Source organism: Microcaecilia unicolor, chromosome 10 (assembly GCF_901765095.1).
Source record: "Microcaecilia unicolor chromosome 10, aMicUni1.1, whole genome shotgun sequence".
Taxonomy (NCBI): Eukaryota; Metazoa; Chordata; class Amphibia; order Gymnophiona; family Siphonopidae; genus Microcaecilia; species Microcaecilia unicolor.
The window spans coordinates 64912148-64937373 of record NC_044040.1 but is presented as its reverse complement, the minus strand read 5'-3'; the positions used below and the strand labels follow the sequence as shown (position 1 = coordinate 64937373).

At 40.6% G+C, this 25226-nt stretch overlaps 1 protein-coding gene across 1 annotated transcript in view; it reads right to left on the bottom strand.

Annotated features, from left to right (window-relative positions):
* Window positions 1–25226, bottom strand: part of CNTN1 (contactin 1) — a 317283-nt gene that overhangs the window by 194468 nt on the left and 97589 nt on the right. The window contains exons 3-4 of the mRNA XM_030216174.1: window positions 5827–5953; window positions 1635–1807 (exon numbers count right to left, since the gene is read on the bottom strand). Of these exons, the coding sequence (XP_030072034.1) occupies window positions 1635–1807; window positions 5827–5953 (300 nt within the window). The remainder of the gene's footprint in view (window positions 1–1634; window positions 1808–5826; window positions 5954–25226) is intronic.

The window sequence follows — 25226 nt, the reverse complement described above, 5'->3', positions numbered from 1 at the left end:
CACATGCATACGTTTGGTCTAATAGGCATATCTGTTTATTCAAAAGAATTCAAGACATGTTGGGGCTGTGGGAGGAGGAGTTTCATGAAAATTGACTTTGAAAACTACCTGCTGTAGTAGTAACTAATGACATTAGTAAATATTGCAGAAAACTCTTCCAACCCACTAATAAGCAATTGGTTGATATTCACAAGAAGTTATGTGGTTGATAGTGGCTACAAACTGCATAAGTCCTTTGATCTTAATCTTTAGCCTCCCCTCCTGCATATGTTTACATTTTGGATATGTAAATTGCTATATGGTTTAGGGTGGGATTTTGGGCAGAGGGAAATGTACATGGAGGGTCGAGAAATCAAGTTGTTTTGCATATAATTTAAGTGTCCAAATATTAATACACAAATAGCACGTGGATTTTCAGTGGCAGTACTTGGAAATTTATTGCCGATAAAATTCTGCATAATTTAAAATGGATTTTTCATCTGTTATAAGTTATGTGGTCTGCCAACAGCTGAAAATTGACCTCAGTGAGTTTTTCCTGTCAGGTGCTAAAGGATAGCTTGTGTCATCGACTCCTGTCTCCAGGAGATATATAACAGAAAGAGAGGAATGAAAGCAATCTTTGAAGTAAATGCTATGCAGCATGAGGCTAACCAAAGAAGATACACAATAAAGAAGTGATAGTTAAAGCAAAATCAATAAAGTCAAATGCTATGTTAACTGTAGTTAAATAGCAAACCAGAAACAAATTATTTGCCTACCAGGTAAACAAAAAACACGCAATAACAGCAGGATCCGTGCTTTCCATTTAATTATATCATAAAAGCAACTTTTTTAACTTTATATTTTTTTCCCTTTTTTATATTCCCCCCTCCTCCCCCCATTCTTGGTTTTGTCACTGTAATGATGAACCTGGCACACAGGGTAGCACCAGGGCATCTTCTAGAACCTGGCAATCAGGAGCACTGAATCTGGCCACTAGATGTCACCCTTATAATATTCATGACTTTTCCCACCTGCTAGGAACCATGAACACTCCTCTTGTTATTCAAAGCTATTTAACCAGCCAGACAGGGACGCTGACTGGTTAAATAGCTAATCGCCGCCTAACCGCTAATATTCAGTGGCAGATATCTCTGCTGAATATTTCTGGTTAGCGCCTAGTGCATAACCGGCTATATCGCGTGACTTATCCAGTTAGGCACCGATATTCACCGGTTAGGCGCCAATATATCCTAACTTTAACCGCTAAAAAGGTAACTGGTTAGTGCTGAATATTGGCATAGCCAGTTAACTTTTTAGCAGTTCAAAAAACCCGGAAATGGCCCAGCATTAAATATCTGTATTTAACGCTGCCAGCAAACAGAAAAAGCACTGCCCACTTCACAGTATTCTCAGCCATGCCTACTCAAAGAGCAGAAGATCCAGCTTGAGGACTGAACTGGTGGCTTTCTGTTTTTTTCTGGTTTCTCTAGTTTGAGTCAATGTCAATCTGGAAACTTTGAGTGGTACCACACAGAGTAACATGCACAGAAATTGATGCATAAATGAAAATGCATCAAATCGTTGATAACTGAAATTGTTTACTCAAAAGAGGACTTGCTTATCAGTTTCTAAACCATTTCATAACTTCTTACATCCAAAATTCAGAGTGGCTTCATTGCTTCGGACGGCTCCAAAGATATTTGATGCTATACAAACATATTTTCCAGTGTCTTTACTTTTGTCTGGGTTGTTGATGATAAGGTTACCTCCCATCAAGGTGTAGCGTTTATTTAACAGGTCAATATCCCAGTTATTTAATCTCCACCTGTCAAAGATTAAAAAAAATATTTTGCTTACATATTCAAAACAAATTATTACTGGCATATAATTTATAGAGTTCAGTGTTCCCATTTTAATTTTCGATCTTCATTCATTTGGTATTTTAGATAACTGGTGGTAGAAATATCTCAAAGTGAAAGTGAAATACAGTAGAATATTTATATCAACTCACTGCACAGATCTATTAGTGAGGAAGTGGGGATTTTGGAGGTAATTCTAAAAAACATATTTGCATGTATACAACCATATACACATGTAAAATACCCCTAATATAAAAGTATGCACTATGAAAAGTAGACATGTATGGACGAGCATGAGAGACAGGTAGAACCAAAGACGAACAAAGTCAAATTGGACAAGTCCAAGCAGGAATTGGACTGCTCAAAACACAGCAGCCAGGCTTATATTTGGTAAATCCCAATTCGAAAGCGCCAAACCCCTACGAGAAAAACTGCATTGGCTCCCAATCAAAGAACATATTACTTTCAAAATCTGCACCCTGGTCCACAAGATTATCTATGGCAATGCCCCAAGTTATATGGCTGATCTCATAGACCTACCAACTAGAAACACAATTAGAACATCACAAACATACCTAAATCTTCACTACCCTAGCTGCAAGGGACTCAAGTAAAAATCAATTTATGGATCCAGCTTCTCCTATATAAGCACGAAACTATGGAACGCATTACTGAAAGCCATAAAGACAACACAGGATCACCTCAACTTCCGGAAATCACTAAAGACCAGGGGCGTATCTGCGTGGGGCCACAGGGGCCTGGGCCCCCGCAGATTTCGCCCTGGCCCCCCTCCCCGCCGTCAACCCTCCCCCGCTGCTTACTTTTGCTGGCGCCGAGGTCCGACCCGCAATCTCCGTTTTTCGTCTTCCTCCGTGGCCATGCTTCCAGGAAGTAATGCTGCAGTGCTGATTCGTTGAATCCAGTTCGGCGTCTGACGTCAGACGTCGAACTGGATTCAACGAATCAGCACTGCAGCGTTACTTCCTGGAAGCATGGCCACGGAGGAAGACGAAAAATGGAGATTGCGGGTCGGACCTCGGCGCCAGCAAAAGTAAGCAGCGGGGGAGGGTTGACGGCGGGGAGGGGGTGGAGAGAGGCGGCGGCGGGGGGGGAGGGAGGCAAAAATGTGCCCCCCCTCTCTGGCTGTGGCCCCCCCTACCGCCGGATTCCAGATACGCCCCTGCTAAAGACCGATCTGTTCCAAAAGGCATACCTTAAGTAACTGAACTCAGCAACACAATGAAACCATAACCTGCAATTAACAATATATCACTCTTCTTCTCTTCATTCTCTAATGTTCTGTAACAACATCACTCTGTATTTGTTTCATCACCAGAGGTGGCTAACACCTCACAGTACTATGTAAGCCACATTGAGCCTGCAAAGAGGTGGGAAAATGTGGGTTACAAATGCAAAAAACAAACAAACAAATAAATAAATAAAATGAAAGATACACCTATATGGAATGAATTACTTTATTGATAATCTTCTGGGGAATTCTATCAATTACACATAACATTGGGCACTACTTAGGTGCCCAACATTCGGTGAAGAATGCATTGTAAAAGATGCAAGGGGCTGAAACAGGGCTGAAACAGCAGATCAGCGTGAAAAATACTCTTATGTACCCAGTTATAGGATAGCATCTAAGTGTCTCTGCATATAAATGCAAAGGGATGTGGCCTTGGGTGGGGCATGGGCGGGGCAGGGCTGTTCCAGAAAACTGTGTGCAGCGTAATAGAGTACCATGGATGTACGTCCAACCTTCATGCCAGGATTTACACCAGGTTTCAACTGGTGTAAGTCTTTGCGCCTAAGGCAGTGCGTGGAATTTCGTGCCCAACGCTTTTCTGTAAAGAGCGCTCATCCTTATCCCGGAGTGCCCTTTATAAAATAGCGCTGGCCACTGATTTATGCCGCCCAAATTTGGGCATCATTTACTAAATCTAGCTAGCCCCTTATGTGCAAAGTCCTGACAAGGCAACAGAAAACCATTTGCTGTGTATGGGTTGAACGGTTTTCTGTTACTTGCATTTTTAGACTCTAGCCCCCAGATTCTATATAATGCGCTTAGATTTTGGTGCCAGAATTGGCGTGGATTCTATAACAATGCATGCAACTTAATTGGCTTAACAAGCTAATGAGCACTGACAACAGCACTTAACAAGCAACAATGAGCACTAATTGGCACTGATTAGAATTTAGGTGCACAACTCGCTAAATATATTCTGTAATAATGTGTGCCAAACTTCTAACGAGCACAGGCAAAAAGGGGCGTGGTTATAAATGGGAAAATGGGCATTTTGTGGGCATTTCAAAGTGTAGGCACCTAGTTATAGAATATGGCCCAGTGTGCCAAAATCTATGTGCCGGGATTTATGCCGTGTTTTAGTTGGTGTACATGGATGTGCGCAGATTTAGGCACTGAAATATCAACTAAGCTTATTCTAATCAGCGCCGATTTTTTAGAATCTCCTCTTGGCAGTATTCTATAACTATGCACACAACTTTTCAGAACGCCCCTGACGTGCCTATGGTCACACCCCCTTGCTGGAAGAGTTAGACACCACACCTTACAGAACAGCCTCCAGTCTTTCCTGTTTAGTGTCTTTCCTTATTCTCCTGCAGGATCTTTGAGGTCCACTGCCCAGGGTCTTTTGACAGTTCCATTTTTTTAATAAATTCTTGTTTCAGCATAGCAGATCCAAATCTCTGGAATGCTCGCCCCTTTTACTTGAGGCTTGAAGGCTCTTTTACTAGGCTCAAGTCTCAGCTTAAACCCTATTACTTTTCTTTCTTTTCCCCACTAGATCTGGAATATAACTAACCATATTTCTTAGCCAGCAACTCGCTAGAGGCTTTCTGGAGTCAGTCATTTTGTTGCCCACCTGTACTCTCCCTTTGGATGCTTATCTCTGTTGAAACTATAATCTTTCCTGCCTCTCTTTGCCTTCTGTTTCTTATATTGCATCAAATTTATTTTAAAATTGTTACACCCCACCCACCAATAAAAGATTTTACTGTGTAAACCATTTAGATTTCTTTTGAAATAATTTTGCGGTATATCAAATAAACTGAACCTTGAATGTTGAACCTATTTTATAAAGTCAGAGAAGCACCTATGTGTCTTTGGGGAACTTTTACCAAACAGCTGTAAAACAACATGGCCTTAGCGTGCCCTCATGTAGGTCTTTCCCGCACACTGAGGCCATTTTTACCACTAGAGTAAAATGGATGAATGTCCTATTTTATGTACTATTGGTCACATGCTAATTTTTCCATTAGCATGTTGTCATTAAAACCAATTAATGCATGAGCCCTTACTGCCACTCATTATGTAGGCAGTAAGGGTTCATGCGCTGATCACTTAGCGTGAGGCAATGTAGCTGCACTAACCAATTAGTTTAGAACACACCTACTCTCCACCCCCCCCCCCCCCAGACACAACTCTTATGCTAAAATGTAAATTTAACTGAGGTAAATTTAACTGTTATAAAATTACCCTCAATGTTATTAAAAAGAAGCTGATGTTCTAAGGTACTTCTACACATGTATACAATACGTTGATAAAAATAATGTCAATAAACATATAAGCTATTTACTGTTTCTGTCACTTCCTTGTGTCACACATCTTGCAAAATCCTCATATGAAACTTTAGGGGTCCTTTTACTAAGGGACGCTAATGGATTTAGCACGTGCTAATGATTAGCATGCACTAAACGATAAGATGCCCATTATATTCCTGTGGGCATCATCGTTTAGCACACGCCAAATCTGTTAGTGAGTCTTAGTAAAAGGACCCCTTAGAATAGAAATGTCTGCAATTTTCTTTCATCCTGAAAGGAAGCAGTGGAAATTTATGCCTACTCGGAAGCAGGTGCAAATGTTAACGTGTAAAGTATACATTAACACACATGAATGAAATTTGTAAATTTAAAAAAATGAATCACTAATAGCACAATTTTTAGAAAGTGGTTCTGGTACTTGTAATCAGGTGTAGGGTTTGCTCTAGCTCTGCAGTTCATTGTGACTTTCCCTTCTGAAGATTCTTCTGGATATATGGTATCAATTGGCTGCTCTTCAAAGACAGGTCCATATCTTTTTCCTTCCTCTGTAACAAAACAGACAATATTTTATTTCTCTTGCCTCTTGATAAAGTTCAATTTCATGTAAGAAGAAAGCCCTCAAGTGTTCATCTTTATTTCAAGAGAAATCATACCATCATAGGCACAGTTCCACGGATTCTACATATATCACAAACACTTGGCATTGATATTTGGGCACCGATCCAAGATGTGCACCCAACTAAATTAACTCGCGAGCAATTGGTGCTAATCGGCACTAATTGGCACCAATTTGGATTTGCATGCACATCTTGCTACACGCTATTCTATAACAATGTGTGCTCAAATCCCATTGCGAGTAACTTAAAAGGGGGTATGGTCATTGGAGGTATATGGGTGGATCAGGGGTGTTCCTAAAATTTACATGCTATGTTATAGACTTCCGGAGATGTGCGTCCAAATTGGGTGCTGGGAATTATACCTAGTTTCATCAATATGTTTTGGCTTCTAAATTTGGGCGTCAAAATCGGCATGCAACGCTATTCTAAAATGGGTGCTCATCTTCAAGTGCCCATTATAGAATTAGAGTTGAGCGTTTATTTTTTTTCAGCGCTTATTTTTAAGCGCATTTACTGAATCTAGCCAATTATCAAAGAACTTATGCTCCTAACCTTGAATGTTAGGCCCCTAAATTTGCCCCTTTGAACATTTACTAGAGCCGAGATCCTAAATTTATGTTCAAGATTTCTCTAAATTTAGGAGTCTAAAAAGTGAATGGCAATAGGGGTGGATTTAGGGTGGGGGGAAAAGTAGCTTAGCATTCATTTCCAGCACTAGGCACCTAAATTATGTTCATAAATCTAGGCAAATGAATAACAGGTCTAAACTTAGGAGCACAACTTTTAAACTCCTAAATATAAGTGAATTTTCAGCAGGAAGCTTAGATGTCCTTTTACTAAGCTGCGGTAAGCACTAACGCTGATTACAGCAGGTTAAAAACCACTACTGCAGGGCACACTCAGGCTTCCTGTGGTAGTTTTGGGATTGCGTGTGCTTCCCATGTGCTAGAAAATCGATTTTCATTTTTTAGCACTGGTGGCATGTCTGGGAGCGAAAAGCAGGCATAAACTCTGCTAATTGGTTAGAGCAGCTACATCGCTGCTTGCTAACCAATTAGCACAGGAACACATTGAATACCTAACGCTCTAGGAAAGAGGCCTCTCACATGCAAATCCTTTCTATCCATAGTAATAAATAAGGCAGTTTCTACAATTTCAAACCTTGTTATCTCGTTAACACAATGCAATGCAAATTAAACCCCTAAGACCAAAAAAGTAATAGATGATGGTCAGGGATGTAAGGTGGTACAGTAGAGTCTGAATTATCTGACCTCTGCTAATCCGACCATCCAGTATATCCAACAGACCCCCCCACGGTGACGCGATTGTGTTGCAGTTAAGAAACGCGCAGCTTCTATTCCTGTTTTCCGGCTTCACGCGCTGCAAGGAAGCCATGTTTTTGATTTATGATTATGCTTCTCTGCAAGGGAACCATGCTTTGCAGCTGATACTCCTTCATGCATCTTGATTTATCATCCTCTCTGTGATTTTAGCCCATGCTTCTATGCATTAATTTTTGGATCTGGGACCTTGCTTTTGCAGCGAGGGAACCATTTTTTGATTGAAGACCATGCTTTCATACATTCATTTTTTTTTTGAGAACATGGTTCTATGCAAGGGACCAATCAAAAATATAAGATATCTACCAATGACGATGTACTAGAATTTTCTAAGGAGGAAAAGCCTCAAATAAACGTTGGGACACTCCGTTGTTAATATAGTAATTAACTTGAAGGAGGCCAACACATTCATCACCGGCTATGCAAGGGAACCATAATTTTTAGACCTGGGACTCTGCTTGTGCGGCGAGGGAACCATAAAAACAACTTATAAGCTAAGACCTTGATTTTATAGAATTACAGCATTGCAGTAACTCTTGGACCTGAGACTCCGCTTTTGCAACAAAGGAACCATGGAAAAACTTTTAAGCTCGGACCTTGCTTTTATAACAGTACAGGAGCAATAAAACAGGAGAAACCTCTACGATGAATCAACACAGTGCACAAGAAGTAGAGGCTGACGACGGACTAGACCAACTCGGGAGATGATGTTGATGAAAATACTTTATTGATTGTTCAAGGGACACAACACAGTCCATGTTTCGACGCCCAAGGGCGTCTGCCTCAGGGGTCACAAAAGGTATTCACGGAGCACATATGTAAAACAGATTTGTAAACAAGGGTGTACTCTATGAAATTCAAATCAAGTTTCCTGCACACATCAATTCAATGGAGAAAGAACAAAACCAGCAGCATGACAGCAGGAACTTGCTGATAGTGGACAAGTACAGTACAGCATGGCAGTAATTTCTGGACCTGTTTGTCATTTACATTTACAGCACTTTCTTTATTCTTACTCTCATTCTTAGATCCAGAGGGCTTTTAGTTATGCTGCATTGATTTCTGCTTCACACTGGTTTTGATGGGAGAAGACAACATACTGAGCTTGAGAAATGGGGCTCTGCTTGGGTCTATATTTCTGTATGTGCAGTAGATAAATATGGTTTCCTTTACTTGGTCCTATATCTGTACAGTACTTCTGTTCACAGTACCTGTCGTACAATTGCTGTGCTTTGTATACTGCTCTGTATTTGTGCTTAAATTGCCTGCTATACAATTTTTTTCATTATTTTATTGCTGATTAGTGTTAAGAAACAACATTTTTAAATTAAAGATACCCTATGCCTGTTCTTCATGCATAAAGTATTTTTTCCGTTCATTGTGAGGGGTTACCATTTTTTTCCGTATTATCCTGGTTATGTCGTATAATCGAGACTCTACTGTATTGGAGATATGAGAACAAGTTCTTAATAGCAATAAATGTTGTGTGAATAAAATTGAAATAGAAGCAGTAGAACTGAAAATGATAAATAATGATGATAAACTGGTCTTATATTCCACTAATGCCTTACAGTTCAAAATGGGTTACAATAACAACACACCAGAGCAGTCATCTGGGAATGAAACTAAAGAAATTACAAAGTAGAACCTAATCATGTATGTTAATGCAAAACATATTTCTGAAACAGAATTTGAAAATCTAAGTTAAAATGAGCTTATCTTGTTGGGCAGACTGGATGGACCGTTCAGGTCTTTATCTGCCATCATTTACTATGTTACTATGAATGTGAAGAGAGAAAAATGTATGCAAAATCTTTCCAAAACCTAGCTGCTTGAATAATCATAGTCTTTTCTTCCCCTTCACCATGGGAAAGGAATAACCAACATCATCTTTATGTCTTGATCTCTGAGCAGAATTACAACAGTAGGAAAAAACGTCTGCAAAAGAGTAAACATATGACCCTTGACCTCTCTATGGTTCTTTTCTTCAGGCATTTCCCCCTGGATTCTATAAAGGGTACTCAACTTTGCATGCCCAAATTTGGGTGTGATCCTGAGATGCGCACGCAACTAAATTAAGCTAATTAACATCAATAATTGGGTGCTAACAATTATTGAGATTAATCGGCACCAATTTGGATTTGCACACACACTGCTATGTGCTGTTCTATTAACTGTGTGCCCAAATTCTGTAGCATGCATGGGCGGGTCAGGCGTATTCCAGAAATTTGCATGCAGTGCTATAGAATACCACAGATGTGCGCCTAAATTGTGCTCCAGGAATTACACCTGGGTTCAGCAGGTGTAAGCCCTGGTGCTCATATCTGGATGCAGGAGTTGGCACTACACCCTATTCTATAAGGGGCACTCAACCTGAAGCACCCTTTATAGAAAAGTGGCATGATGTTTTCCAGTCATACTTCAGTTGTAGGAGCATCTGCACCTGTTGAGAGGAAAGAGAAAAAGGCCTACCAATACCCCTATATTTGTTGGATTATTTGTAGTAAATAATTAGCAGATTTTAGTACACACAGCTTCAGCTTTAGAAATGTTAATTTCTTTCTTCATCTCTCTCTCATTCACCCCAGAATAATTCACTGCTGAGTCACTTTAAAGTTGAAGTAACAAAACATCTGTTTACTCACAGTTTGTAGTTAGATTATAATCAGACAGGCTTATATATACATATTACTATACATTTGTATTATCAGCTCCTTCCATGTGCTTAGATGGTAATGGATGCTCACACCACCATAGATCCTCTCAGGTTAGGAGAGATCATGAGCTCCATGTGCTCCATGTGCTGCATGTGCTGCATCTAACCCCCCACAGGAAGTTGCATAGCTGTGTGACCTCTCTAAGTAATTCACATCAGAGATCACAGAGTAATCACAGAGAAATAATAGGTGACAGGCAATGCATGTAAAATACAATTACATTCCAACAAACCCCTTCTCATGCATAACTGTCATGCAATTATTTATTCATACAAAGTCCAAGCTTTATACGCAGATTCACAAAATGTTCTCTGGGTAACGGTTTGGTCATGATGTCAGCTGTCATCTCACTGGTGTGACAATAGTGTAGACTGATGACCCCTTCTTTTGCCAACTCTCGCACGTTGTGGTATTTCGTTGCGATGTGCTTGGTGCGTGACTGAACCTTGTCATTCTGTGACAGTCGGATGCAGCTCTGATTATCTTCCATTATCTGGATTGGTCTCTTTTCAGCTATTCCGAAATCCAGCAAAAGTTTTTCAATCCACATCAGTTCTCTGCACGCTTCCGATACAGCCACGTATTCAGCTTCTGTAGAAGACAGACTCACAATACTTTGTTTATGACTGGCCCATGAAATTTGTACATTTCCATACATAAACACATATCCACTTGTGGATTTATAATCAGAATGATCCCCTGCCCAATCTGAATCACAGTAACATATTAGTTTTGGATTACTATTGGCTGAAATCTTTAATTTACAATCAATGGTACCCTTTAAATACCTTACCATCCTTTTAACTGCAGTCCAATCTGATTTGGTAGGTGAGCTGACCCTTCTGCTCAAAATTCCTACTGCATTTGCTATATCAGCCCTGTATGTGGTAGCTAGATATAAAAGCTTACCTATGGCTGATCTATATTGGATGTTATCTGGTAAAGGTTCTCTTACTGTTTCATCCTTCAGAAAATCAGTGATCATGGGAGTGCTTACAACTTGGGCATCTTGCATACCTAAACTTTCAATAAGCTCATTTATTTTCTGCTTCTGGCTTAGAAGATAAGAACCATCATTTTGTTTCTCAATTTCTATACCAAGATAGTATGACACATTACCAAGTTCTTTTATCTCAACATTGAGGTTTAAACACTTTACAATGTCCTTGTACTCTTGCTCACTTTTGCTTGCAATGAGCAGATCATCAACAAAAGCTAAAATGTATGCATATTGTCCATTTGTGCACCTAGTGTACAAGCATTTATCTGCTTCACCTTGCTTAAATCCTAAATTTGTCAATATTTCATGCAATTTATCATTCCAACATTCTGCACCTTGCTTTAATCCATAAAGACCTTTGTTTAATTTACACACTAGCTGTCTTTGTTTTGTATTTATGAAACCTGTTGGTTGTTCCATGTACAAGTCTTCAGTTATATCTCCGTGAAGAAACGCTGTTTTCACATCAATGTGTTTGACTTGCATGCCTTTTGAGACTGCAATGCTCAGAAGTGTTCTGATTGTCGTGTGTTTCACTACAGGTGCAAACACTTCATCAAAATCTTCTCCATATTTTTGAAGATATCCCTTTGCCACTAATCTGGCTTTATACCTTTCCACTTTTCCTTGTGCATTCCTTTTTAACTTGAATACCCATTTGCATCCTATAGCTTTCTTGCCAGGAGGTAATTCTGTAAGAATCCAAGTATTATTTTTATCCAATGCATCAATTTCTTCTTGTGCAGCTTTATGCCATTCAGCAGCTTCTTCTGCTGGCATTTTCTCAATCTCATCCCATGTTAAGGGCTCTTGAGCTTCTGCTGACTTTGTTAGGTAAGACAGTCTTGGGGGTGGAACACCTTTGTTTTCCCTGGATGAGCGTCTGACAACAGGTTGGTCTGACCTTTCCGCATCCTCTAAATCTGAGAGTCCTTCTCCAATTGATTCCCCTTCTCCAACTGTACTGTCTTCTTCAATGATCCTTTCTGTGTCTGCTTCCTCTGCCTGTTCCTCGTTAGATACAGGTGAGTTGCTTTCAGACATCTGCCTTGGTATGGCATTTATATACACTGGCATGTCTATTATGGTTCTAGTTTCATATTCTGGATGATAAGGCTCATCTGGGATAATCCAGCCTTTATCAACCCTTTTGTTTTCATCAAAATATGTAACATGTCTTATGCCAACAATGCCAGTTTTCAGATTCAAAATTCTATATCCTTTGTGTCCTGGAGCATAGCCAACTAAAATGCCCCTTTCTGTTGTGGAATCCAGCTTATGCCTTCTTTGCTTTGGTACATGAGCATATGCTGTACTTCCAAATGTTCTTATGTGTGACAGGTTTGGCTTCCTACCATGCCATGTCTCATGTGGTGTGCGCTCAGCGCCTTTAGTTGGCATTCTGTTTTGTAGGTACACTGCTGTGAGAATGGCTTCCCCCCATAGTCTTTTAGGGAGATTGCTATCTGACAGCATACATCTGGTCATTTCCACAAGTGACCTAAATTTTCTCTCTGCAACAGAATTTTGCTCTGGTGTATAAGCTACTGTTGTGATATGCTGAATGCCTTCTTGTTCTAGAAATGTGCGCATGCTTTGTGAAGTGAACTCACCACCATTGTCGGTCTGAAGAACCTTTGGTTTTCTTTCAAATTTATTGCTCACCATGGCTACGTATTTCTTCAGCATGTCTGTGACTTGACTTTTCTCTTTCAGCAAATAGGCCACACAATATCTAGAGAAATCATCCAAGAATATTAGCACAAATCTGTTATTTCCCAATGATGGGATATTAAACGGTCCACATAAGTCACTGTGTATTAAGTCCAGTACTTTATTACTCCTATTTCCTGTGTATGCAGGAAATGAGGGTCTCATACCTTTTTGAGTAACACAGTCTATGCATTTCTCAATTTTACCAGCATCTGCACTTATCTGAATGCCTGTGGCTAGTTGCTTACTGTAAAGATCCTGGATCACCTTAGAATCACGATGTCCCAGGCGGCGATGCCAGATTTCCAGACTACATTTACCATCATTCTTCCTTACTTGCGCCATATGTGAGGCTTCACCTGAAATGCTCAGTTTATAAACATCATTATGCATAAAAGCTTCAGCATACACTTCATCATTTTTAGAGATTGTGCACTTACTGTTTTCAAAATGAATCACAAATCCCTTCTTATCTAATGTAGATACACTAAGCATATTGCAAACTGCTTGGGGAATATACAAGACATCACTTACAGGAATTTCTTTAACTTCATTAGACACTTTGCATTTTAAGAATCCAATACCTTTTGCTTGGATCTTAGCAGTCCCTGCGTTTGCAGTTTTAAGAATACCTTCCTCTGGACACATTTCCTGAAAGAAATCTTTACAATTGGTTAAATGGCATGTGCTCCCCGAATCCAAAATCCAAGTACTTTCATTTGAATTATTATTTACCATAGTCAAGATTTTTCTGTCATTAGAAAGCCCTTGTGTTTATCTTTGTCCTTCATACATTTCCTGGTTTGAAAATTCTTTAGTTCCATTGGCTTAGGTGAGCTAGAGGGAGTGTTTTGTGTTTCCTTACACCATTTAGATACATGTCCCTCCTTTCCACATGAGTAGCAAATCAGCTTGCCCTTGGGTGGAGTTTTCCCATAGCTCCGCCTTCCTCTGTTCTTTGCCAAGAAATTTGTTTCATTTCTCTCTGACTGACTTTGAGAACACATCTCCTCAGAATCATTTATTATGCATTCCTGCCTTAGTTTTGATGTTGCCTGTTCAAAAGATTGCCCTTCAATGGCCTCATTTACAGACCTAAAAACATCAAACTTCTTTGATAGTGAGGTAAAAAGAAATGCTCTTTTCAATGCATCACACATGGGAATTCCAGAAAGTTCTAACTTTTGAAATGAAGACATAAGATGCATAATGTGATCATTACATTTACTTTTATCCCTTAATTTGGTTTCATTCAACTCTGCCAACCAAATTGGTTGCTGCTTTGCATATGTAGTTGCATACATAGTTCTCAGTTTATATAAAATGTCCTTTGGTGTATCTTTTCCCTCCACTAATATGGCTTGTTTCTCTGAGAGAGCTTCCAAAAGCATGCACTTCACATAATAGTTTGCATTGTCCCATTCAGCCATATTTTCAGCTGTTCTGTCTTGGTCTAAGCATATATTTAATCCTTTTGCTCGAAGGAGACATATGAATCTTAGTTCCCACTGCTGATAATTAAACTCAGTTAATTTTGGCACCTTGAGAGAATAGAAAAATGGTGAATTTCTTCCCTCAGCCATTTTCTTAGCCTTCTGTCTGCTGTGTGGGGGGAGAGAGAGACAGACTGAATCTTTCCTTTAAAGCTTAAGAGAAAAATGTGGCCTTTTTTACTGCCTGGTAATATTTCTCTTCTTTTTCAATTCCTGGACCCTGGGCCCATAACCCTTTTGTTGGATTATTTGTAGTAAATAATTAGCAGATTTTAGTACACACAGCTTCAGCTTTAGAAATGTTAATTTCTTTCTTCATCTCTCTCTCATTCACCCCAGAATAATTCACTGCTGAGTCACTTTAAAGTTGAAGTAACAAAACATCTGTTTACTCACAGTTTGTAGTTAGATTATAATCAGACAGGCTTATATATACATATTACTATACATTTGTATTATCAGCTCCTTCCATGTGCTTAGATGGTAATGGATGCTCACACCACCATAGATCCTCTCAGGTTAGGAGAGATCATGAGCTCCATGTGCTCCATGTGCTGCATGTGCTGCATCTAACCCCCCACAGGAAGTTGCATAGCTGTGTGACCTCTCTAAGTAATTCACATCAGAGGTCACAGAGTAATCACAGAGAAATAATAGGTGACAGGCAATGCATGTAAAATACAATTACATTCCAACAATATTTTCCTCAGCTGTTCTGTTAATCCAAGGAAGCAGCTAGCTTTTTCTAATGTGAGGTCTAACATCTGTCCCAATTGCCTATGTGTAGTCCTACCAGCTTACATGCTGAATCAATGAGTTGGTTTTCTATGTATAGATATTTGTAAATGTCCTTTGCTGATTGAGATTGTGGTATCCAAACCACTAACTGCTTTTGTAAGCTAGTCTCTTTTCAACCTTATTGAATGTATTACAAGAGTTTTTCCTTCATTCCAAATCATACTGGATCATAGTATTGAAAGGGCTTAACATGATATCCAGTCATGAGCTTCTCAACCAACTCTGCCTAAAATGTTTGGCATTTTGTGATACCAAGCTGGTGCCAATAGCAGTTCCTAGGAGCTGTAAATTGATGTCATTATTTAAAATAAAATACTTGTGAGCCAGAATGAATTTAATTAGTTCTGTAATAGTTTCCAATGTGTACTGATGGACCAGGGTAGATATCTTTAGAAATTTAATTAAGCAGAAATTAAATATCCTAGTTCTGTTGAATGCAAATATTGGTTTATGACTGAATTCTGTATGCATGAACAGAATCTAATACCTCAGAATAATTCTATGTATGAGGTGTGTTACAAGAGAGTACATAATATTACACCAAAGGGATTTTAGATGTATTCTGTCTTCTCAAGTAAAACATCTTTGTTAGTTTGCAAAAATCTATTTTCCATACAATTTTTGCAATATTCTTTATTCTATCATGTCCTTTGCTTACATAATGTATGGATCTTTACTATAGAACTTTCTATACAGAGCTGTTTACTACTACTACTTATTTCTAAAGCGCTACTAGACGTACTCAGTGCTATACAGCTGTTTGGCCATTAAATTATGACACGTGGATGGGGATAGGGTCAAGTCTATTATATCAGAGAGACAGAGACAGACCGAAAGTATATGGGTCAAAAATCTCTCTCTAATGTCAACACCAGAAAATCTAGACGATTAATCCCCTACAGGGTGGGGGAGGGCGAGGATTGGTCCAGGCTGAGCTGCTGCTTTAGGAGTTGGGGAGAAGGATGAGAAGGCTGAGGCAACTGCCATTATGCAGGTCCTGGCCAATATTCAAAAATCTCTCTCCAATGTCAACATCAGAAAATCTGGATGATTAATCCTCTTATACCTAATTTATCAAAAATAACTGCATTAACCAAACAACACATGGAGACCAGCATCATTCTGTCTTCAAAATATGGTACATTGAACACCAGTGCATAGTATACATGTATTACTTGTTTAGGAACTTGCATTTTAGGTTATTTCTTAAAATAATGCACCCACTCAACAATGGCTTGTGCATGGATTGTTGCATAGCAGGGGTCACTCTATATGTATTATTAGGCCAAGTGAGGTAGCTGCCTCAGATGGCAAAGTTTTCTGTGCAGCAGCAAGTGGTCCCCAGAGCACCACAGTAGTTGCCACCTCACTTTATTCCCAGCTGGCAACCAGGTTGCTTTCAGAAGAAGCAGGTAGGAGTGGGAGTGGGAGGGACAGTGGGAGCATCTCCTCTATGGCCTTCCGCAGTCACTGTTACCACTGCCACAGCTGCATCTCCAAGGTATCCAAGGTATGCAACCATGGTGGCAACAAAAGAAACAATCTGCCAACCCCTGCACTGTCTGGTAAGTGGCAGAGCTTGGGCAGAGTGCTGTAAGTCTGCTGCTAGAGATCATAACAGCCATTTTGGTGAGGCAGTCACGATGGGCAGCAGCGAGTGAACATTGCTCCTGCCTGTATTCCTCCTAGACTACCAGGGAGTTGTATAGGTAGGCCTGAGGGGGGCCTACGGGGGGGGGGGGGGGGGGGGGAGAGGCTTGGTCCATGCCAAGCTGTTGCTTTAGGAGTTGGGGAGGAGGATCAGAAGGCTGAGGCACCTGCCATTATGCAGGTCCTGGCCAATATTCATAAGATAGGTATGTGGGCCCTGGCTGAATATCGGCCAATGCACTTTCAATTAGCCCCAGATATTCAAAGCTGGTGCCTGAGCATGGCCCAGCATTGGATAACTGGGGCTAATTCTGCCTGTGGTGTTCAGCGTTGACCACTGTGGCTGAATATTGACCAGAACATGTGCAGATTCCATTGTACTTTGAAGGCCTTGCTGGTCCCACACACACTTTGTCATTATAAATTGAATTGTGTGGGATAAATGCAAAGGATCCCTATATGGAAAGAGGATGTCATTAAAAAAAAACTTAGCGATGCCTAGGTGGCAACTCCAGTAGTTGGAAAATAAGGCAGGTGCCCCATCTATGGAAAAACAAGGCAGACTTCTAGTGTCTGTGCCTCAGTTATGGAAAGACATATGGATGGGCTAGAGTGGGCTTTAACAGCAACCACAGAAGTGCTATTTGGGAAGTAAGGCCAGTGTTGGGCAGGCTTCTATAGTCTGTGACCTGAAAAATCAGATTCCTGACAGTGCCAGTCTCGAATAGGCATCCAAGCCAAATGCTTAATGGGAAAAATAGGTTTTAAGTTTCACTTTGAATTGACTTAAAGAGACTTCCTCCCACAAATCTTAGGGAAGACGGTTCCATAAATAAGAAGCCCGGAAAAAAATGCCTTGCATTACGGGTCTCTTTTCCCACGCAGCAATGACGACAAAGCCCATTCATGGGCTTTGTCGGCATTGCCATGCAACAAATCGCTAACGCGGTTTAGTAAAAGAGGCCCTTAATCAGCATTGCAAAGAGGGAGGGGGGACCAATGGACACAAAGCACTGATGGGCTTTGCTAAAGTACACAAGCTGTTCATCATGTACGTACATTTATCCTCTTTAAACACCTTTATCTAGTCATATTAATCCATTTTAATATTGCTAGATAATAGGGATATGCAGGGGAAAAAATTTGGTTCATTTTCAAGTAATGTTTAAAAATTTATTCCTAATTTTTAGGCATTTATTTGGTTGGCTTCGTCCGATTCTTTTAATAAAAATGTATTGTAATATATTAGAATTTTTAACTCAAATTAATTGACTTAACACATGCTGAGAATTTTACTGCACCTTGATTTATCACAGGAGTCACCAATCTGCGGTATCTCAGTACTGTAGGTTGCTCATTCCTGTTCCAAAGCCCAGAAGCACTGGTGGCTCCATGCTTCTGGGCTATCACTTACAAGGGGCTAGCAACTTTAAAAATAGTTGACTTCAGATCACCCCCCCCCCCCCAACAGAAAGGCCCTCTTGTGCCACCCCCCCCATCAAAGTCCATCCCAATATTGCCCCAACCAAATAATGTTTAAAAAAGTCCAAAAATCCAGTAGAGAACATGGCCATTTTCAAATTGAAAAAGTCCCAACTTTTTGCTTTGAAAGGAGAAATTAGATCTTAACTGTTAGGGGGTTGTTTACTAAAGCTTAGCTCGAGTTAACTGCAGCAGGGCCCATAGGAATAAAATGGGCCTTGCTGCAGATAACTAGAGCTAAGCTTTAGTAAACAGGGGGGGGGGGGGTTAATTTGCTTTCCTTTATTCCCTCTAGACTGGCACAGATGGGTCATGCATTCCTACCAGTAGATGGAGACTGAGAATGCACTGAGCTTCTATTACCTATATAAGTGGGCTGTGCAGTTCCCTGAAAGCCAGTTTACAAATAGCAAAGCAGAATAAACAATACACAGAAAAAAAAAAGGGGAAGACCAAGAAGAAACCAAGAACTGAAACCAAATGACAATTCTGCACTGAGAGCACCCCTTGGGAAACACCTCTACCTACCTGCTATGCTGCTGCCAGAGGCTGATGTAAACACCAGCACAGTATACCAAACTAAATCCAGGCTACCCTGAGGGCAGACTCCTTCTTCAGAATCTCAGAGTGTACTTCTGGTTGTCTGACTTGTTTTATTTTTTTTTTTTATAATTTGTGTTTCATGTATCGTCTTTTTCTCCTGAAATGCAAAGGTCTGAAACAACAATCAAATCTACCACCTCTCCTTCAAGCCTCCTGATCATTCCTGCACCTGCGAGACAGAAGCTACGCAGACACCCAAGGAGCAGGCTACCAAAGAAAACAATATTGGGCAGGGCCTGTGCCGATCTAGAAGGACTAAAGGAAAGCAAATTAGGAGCTAAGATCTAATTTCTCCTTCCTTAGCATCAGTCTAGACTGACACAGTTGTGAAGTACCAAAGCAGTAACTTCACAGCAGGACCCTCAAAGCCAAAGACTGCATCTCGACAAGCCTGAACATCCAATATGTAGTGACACACAAAAGAGTGCAAAGAAGACCAAACCGCTGCCTTACAAATATCGACAGGTGCCACCACTGAATGCTTCACCCATGAAGAAGCTTGAGCTCTCATGGAGTGGGCCTTCAAGCATTCTGGGAATGATTTGCTCTTTGACAAATAAACTGACAAAATTGCCTCCTTGATCCATCTACAAATCATTGCCTTAGATGCCGCCTCACCCTTCCGGGGATCACCAATGAGCATGATAAGCCTTTCCGTGCACCGGAACTTCTGAGAAACCTGGAGATAACATCGCAGAGTGCTACAGACATCCAAGAAATGGAGCTGTCTCTTCTCCGCTGAACCTGCACGATCCCCAGGGCCAGGACAAAATATCAACTGGTTAAGATGAAATGGTAAAACTACTCTGGGAAGGAAAGAAGGAACCAACCGGAGCTCCACCTTGTCTGGATAGAAGAAGGAAGGCTCACGACACAAAAGGGCCTGGAGTTCCGAAATGCATCATACTGAAGTAATTGCTATGGGAAACACCATCTTCAAAGTAAGATCTTTAACACTGAAAATTGACGAGTGTTCGAATGGCACCGCAACCAACATTGACAGAACCAAATTGAGATTTAAAGGTGGAACCAAGGGATGAACTGGAGGTTGAAGAAGTCGGACTCCCCAAAGAAACTGCTGCACATCGGGAAGAACCACAGAGGCAACCCCGGAAACAGCCAGGACCAACACCTGAACCGGAGGGAAGACCAAGCGAGATCCCATGTGAGACCACCCTGTAAAAGGTTAAGGATATCCGGAAGCAAATACTGAAGGGAAGAACACCATGGTCCTGGTACCAAGTCGCAAACACATGCCACCGAACATACACAAGGGAGGTGGACTGACAGTGAGAATGTAAAAGGGTGGAAATAACCTCACCACTGTTCTGGGATCTTGCCAGGTACTTGTGACATGGATTGGCCACTGTTAGAAACAGGATGCTGGGCTTGATGGACATTTTGTCTGTCGCAGTATGGCAATACTTATGTACTTATATACTTATGTAGAATACCCTCGCTTCCTCAACCATGCCAGTTCAAGAGCCAGGTGGTAAGAGAGAATTGACCTGGATCTTCAATGAATATCGGACCTTGAGCTGTGACCCTGGATGTAGTCTGAGGCCAATCCAGTACCACCAGGATCACAGGACCTTGGTGGTGTGTGAACTGCTGAATGACCCTGCCTACTAGAGGTGAAGGGGGAAACCCATACAGGAGATTGGATAAGGGCCAGGCCTGGACCAGGGTATTCAGACTCTCTGACCAGGTGTCTCATCTTTGACTGAAAAACTATAGCCCCTTGTCATTGAGTGACATCGCCATGAGATCCATCACCAGCAGACCCCATCGATTGGCTATGATATTGAAGATGCCGGAACCAAGACTCCATTCCCCAGGATCCAGAAGATGCCTGCTGAGGAAATGTACTTGGACGTGGTTGGCCCTGGCAACACAAGCCACCGAGAGCCAAGAGGCACCCCTCCACCCACAAGAAGATAAGCGCCACCTCCTGAACCACTCACAAGCTCTTTGTGTCCCCTTGATGATTCATGTAAGCCACCGCTATGGCACTGTCCAAGAATCCTCACGTGGTCTTCCCGAGAAGATCCTGAAATGAAGGCAGTGCCAGACGAATCGCCCTAATCTCCAAGGCATTGATCAACTGGCTTCCCCCATAGTCCACTGGCCCTGCATTACCCAGTCTGCACATCAGTACCATCCAAGATAGGGAATTAAGACTCATGCCCCCCAACAAGTGAGAGCACACCAGTCACCAGAGCAGACTGTTCCTTGGCTGGACATAAAGAGGAAGCTAGACTTCCAGATCCTGGGATTGAGGGGACTAGTGGGACAGGAGAGCTGCCTGAAGAGGATGCATGTGGGCCCTGGCCCAGAGAACCACATCCACAGACACAGCCATGAAACCCAACACCTGCAGATGCTCCTTGACCCTCGGCATCCAGGACTAAAGGAGAAGAGAAATTTGCCCTGCAACTTCTGATTGCACATATCTGGCAGAAAAAGTCAACATAGAGCTGTGTCAAAGCACATCCTAGGTACTCCAATGCCTCTGACGGCCCCAGGTGCAAGAGGCAACTGGATCACCCAGCCTGTAGACCAGACACTCCCCTGGTCTTCATCCAAATAAGTCAGTCATTGGAAAAGGGTGTGGGGGCCATGGCCAGACCAAAAGAGAGAGCACAAAACTGATAATGCCTTTCCAAAACTGCAAAGTGAAAGAACTGCTGGTGAGCCTCCCAGATGGGAATGTGCAGATAGGCTTTGGTGAGATCCAGGGAGGTAAGGAACTCCCCTGATTGGTCTGCTGCTATAACTGAATGGAGTGTCTCCATACGGAAGGTCAGAACTCGCAGAGCCCAATTGACACACCTTTGAAATCCACAGTCAGATGGAAAGAGCCCTTTTTTTTTTAGGGAACACAAAATAGATGGAGTAGCATCCTGAACCCAACTCGGCAACTGGGACTGGAACTGTCTCCTGCAGGGCGAGCAGACACCGAAGTGTCACTTTGAATGGGATGTCGGCATTGCCGTGCGGCTTTGTAACTAGGGGGGGTTAATCATGACCGAAACAGGTCTAGCCAAAAACATCTATCTTTTAGTGCCGCCCATATCCTGCCCAAAACACAACCCCTTGAAATTTGGACGAATTGTGGAGCAAAATGTCTAAAATTGGGATGTCAAAAATTGCAACTTGGATGTTTTTGAGAGAAAAACGTTCATCACCTTACAACATTTTTTGTACATTTTTTTGTTTTGAATATGTCACTGAGCCTAAAGTAATCAACAATTTTGTTGTACAACAGACATTTGAAAACAATTTAATAAAGGTTACTGCTACATAATACTTTGTTGCAGTTTTTATTGGATATGTTTAGATTGTACACTGTTTAAAAATGGATCTGATCAATTAATACCTTTTAGCATGGCTGCAGTTTTGTAATAGGTACTCGGACAACATGACCTTATTTCTTTTCCTGGAAATGCTTGAACAAAAGAACTTATTCTGTCATCGTGACCTTACAATTAGACTGTACTTGCGTGGTGCATCATATTTTTAACACAAGCTAAAGATTTTACTGCACTTTGATTTACCAAGTTTACTCATTTGTTCCACTTTAACAGAATTTGCTGTGTAACCTTACTGAAGTCTCTGCAATTACTGAAGAAATTTTTTTTTACAAGAAATGGTGGTGTTGTTTGCAGGCTCTATCATTTTATTTCACTTTGTTTTATTTATTTATTTATTCATTTTAAACATATGGTTTACAAAGATAAATATCTTTGAGGAAATATTACAGGGCATATGATACACTTAGTTTCAAAAAATCATTTTCAAATACATACATCAGCTGACTCAAAGCTCTGGATTAGTCCACTTATTGAGACCCAAGATGTCCTAAAGAATAACCCCAGAGGAGTTGGAAATTAACAAAATTAGCAAAACAAACATTTTAGGCTTCTTGTTTATACAATCCCTTTAAACTATGAGGAATGCCCAGATTGCCTCCTGGCCTTTATAAAATCAGAAAGTTGATCAACCTCATAGAAAATAAATTTCTTGTCCCCGTATATTACAACACATTTGCACGGAAAGCGCAATTGAAACTTGGCCTGCAATAATATCACATCTTGTCTTAATTCAAGAAACGTCTTTCTTCGCATTTGTGTCCACTTAGATACATCATTTCACTTTGTTTTTATAAATTTTCATTTTATTTTGTTTTATTTTTATACCTTTGTTTTAGAGCACACCTGGATAAGAGGTAACGCTGACGCAACAGAAAACAAATGCAGAAATGGGGCAGAAATGCTCAATCTTGCCCTGAGCTGGTTTCTGCAGAAAACAGGAACTACAAATACAAGACACAGCTAGGTATGGGCTGGAAAGGGGATGCTTTTAAGAAATTAACTAGCTCCTCCTAGAAGGTGACTGCCTTCTTTCAAGGTTGGTTTGTGCTTGATAGCTATTAGCAATAGAAAAAAATTCAGAAATTTAATGACACTGTAAAGTAACCTGAAATTTTGAGTTTTTTTCCTGACCTTTTGGGTTAGACTCAAATTTACATGAGTTCTTCTATCAGCTTTTTTATTTAGGTGAATAAGGGTTATATAATAGGGTTGTCTGCTCTCAATTTGCTGACAATATTATAGTCAATTCCTTCCTTACTGAAGATAATTGGTTTCTTTTCAGCTCTTTCTTTATACAAAATCGATCGGTCTAAAACAGAACTCCTTCCTTTGAATGATTCCACAATGCAGGTAGATTTGGCATCTTTTCCTTGCACTGGTTGGCTACTTATCTCAAGTATTTAGGTATTGGGTGGGTCATACATTGCAAGAAAAGAATGGTACATATTTGGAGGGTCTGGTACAAGAACTTATAGCTAAATGGTACCTCCACCTAACCTGATGGGGCAGACTATAGGCAATCAAAAGGACAATTAGTGCTGAACCGAATTATATTTTCAAAATACTGCCAATATTTTTTCTAGTCCTGCATATAAAACAAATTTCAAATCCCTTCTAGTAGAATTTCTTTTGTGATCTAAGCCTACAAGGATTGCCTATTTGAATTGAAATTGTAATTCTTCCTGCTTCCTTTATGTTTATGTCTTGTTAATTTTACAGCTTCTACTCCCTTTAGATATTGAGTTTGATGGGCTGGATAGTAAGTCCTGAATAAACTTGGAAAGTGCTTAAAACTCAAGGAAGGGTTAATTTCCCCAAATTTACTCAGAGTCTATGGACATTTTGATGCAACCAGATTGGTATCGAACTGAGGTACACCTTCATAATCCCATAAATATGCTTGCTTTTGGTATGTCATTCAAGCCGAGGAAAATGATTTCCCCACTTCTGGTGACCACCATTCAAGCATTTCACATGTTAGATCATTGCCTGATAGATGATTCGGCTGAGTTTTCAGACTATGCCCCCCACATGGAATGACTATAAGGCACTTCTTAGATTGAAACCTGTGAGATGGTGAATATGACAAGGAAATAATATGTGGCTACTGGGGTAATCAATTGACTACAATCAAGTTAAAACATTTGCACAGTTGCAGGAGGAGACTGGCCATCCTGAGAATCAATTTTTTCCCACAGCTGAAGTTACAACATGCAATTAGAGCTAGAAAGATAAATTTGATGCAGATGACATGGGCATTAAAGGAGCAATGCAGAAAGTGTGCTCTGAACCTCAAGATACACAATTTTGTAAGTTTCTATAGTGGTAGTCTGAATAATAACAAAAAAAAGAAATATGGGAAGCAGAACTAGGGGGGGTCATTGGAGAATATGCAATGAGACCAATTTTGATCTTCTGTGGTTTGTATATTTAGGTCAGTACCAGTTTCCTGAGCAGAAAGCCAAGATCCTCTGGAGAGAAAGCAGTCTTTGTTGGTCATGCCAGTCTGATATAGGTACACTTTCACATGTTATATGATTGTCCCAATTTGCAAACATTCTGGATTTTTGGATGGCTCGGTGGAGCAAAATTTCAAATTATAGTTTAATGAAACAAACCCTTAATATATTGTGCTATTTGGAAGTCTTTATATTTGTCCAAACAGCTCTCCAAAAAGGACTCTTATTTGCTGGACTCTTTTTTGTTTTTGCTTTGTTTTTGTTGTGTCTAGCAGTGGGGTCCTTTTACTAAGCTGCAGTAAAAAGTCATCTTAGCATACCTTGTTCCCAGGCGCTAAGGTCATCTTTACTGTAACATAAAATGGACGATTTTCTATTTTTTGTATTAATGGCCATGCAATAATTTTGCCATTAGTATGCGGCCATTTAAAAAATTACCATGGGAGCCCTTACTGCCACCCCTTTTGTAAGCAGTACGAGCATGACATTCCTGGGCTAACCAGTTAGCACACGCTAATGTGGATGCACCAACAGTTTAATGCAGTAACACACAATCTCCGTCCCTTGACACG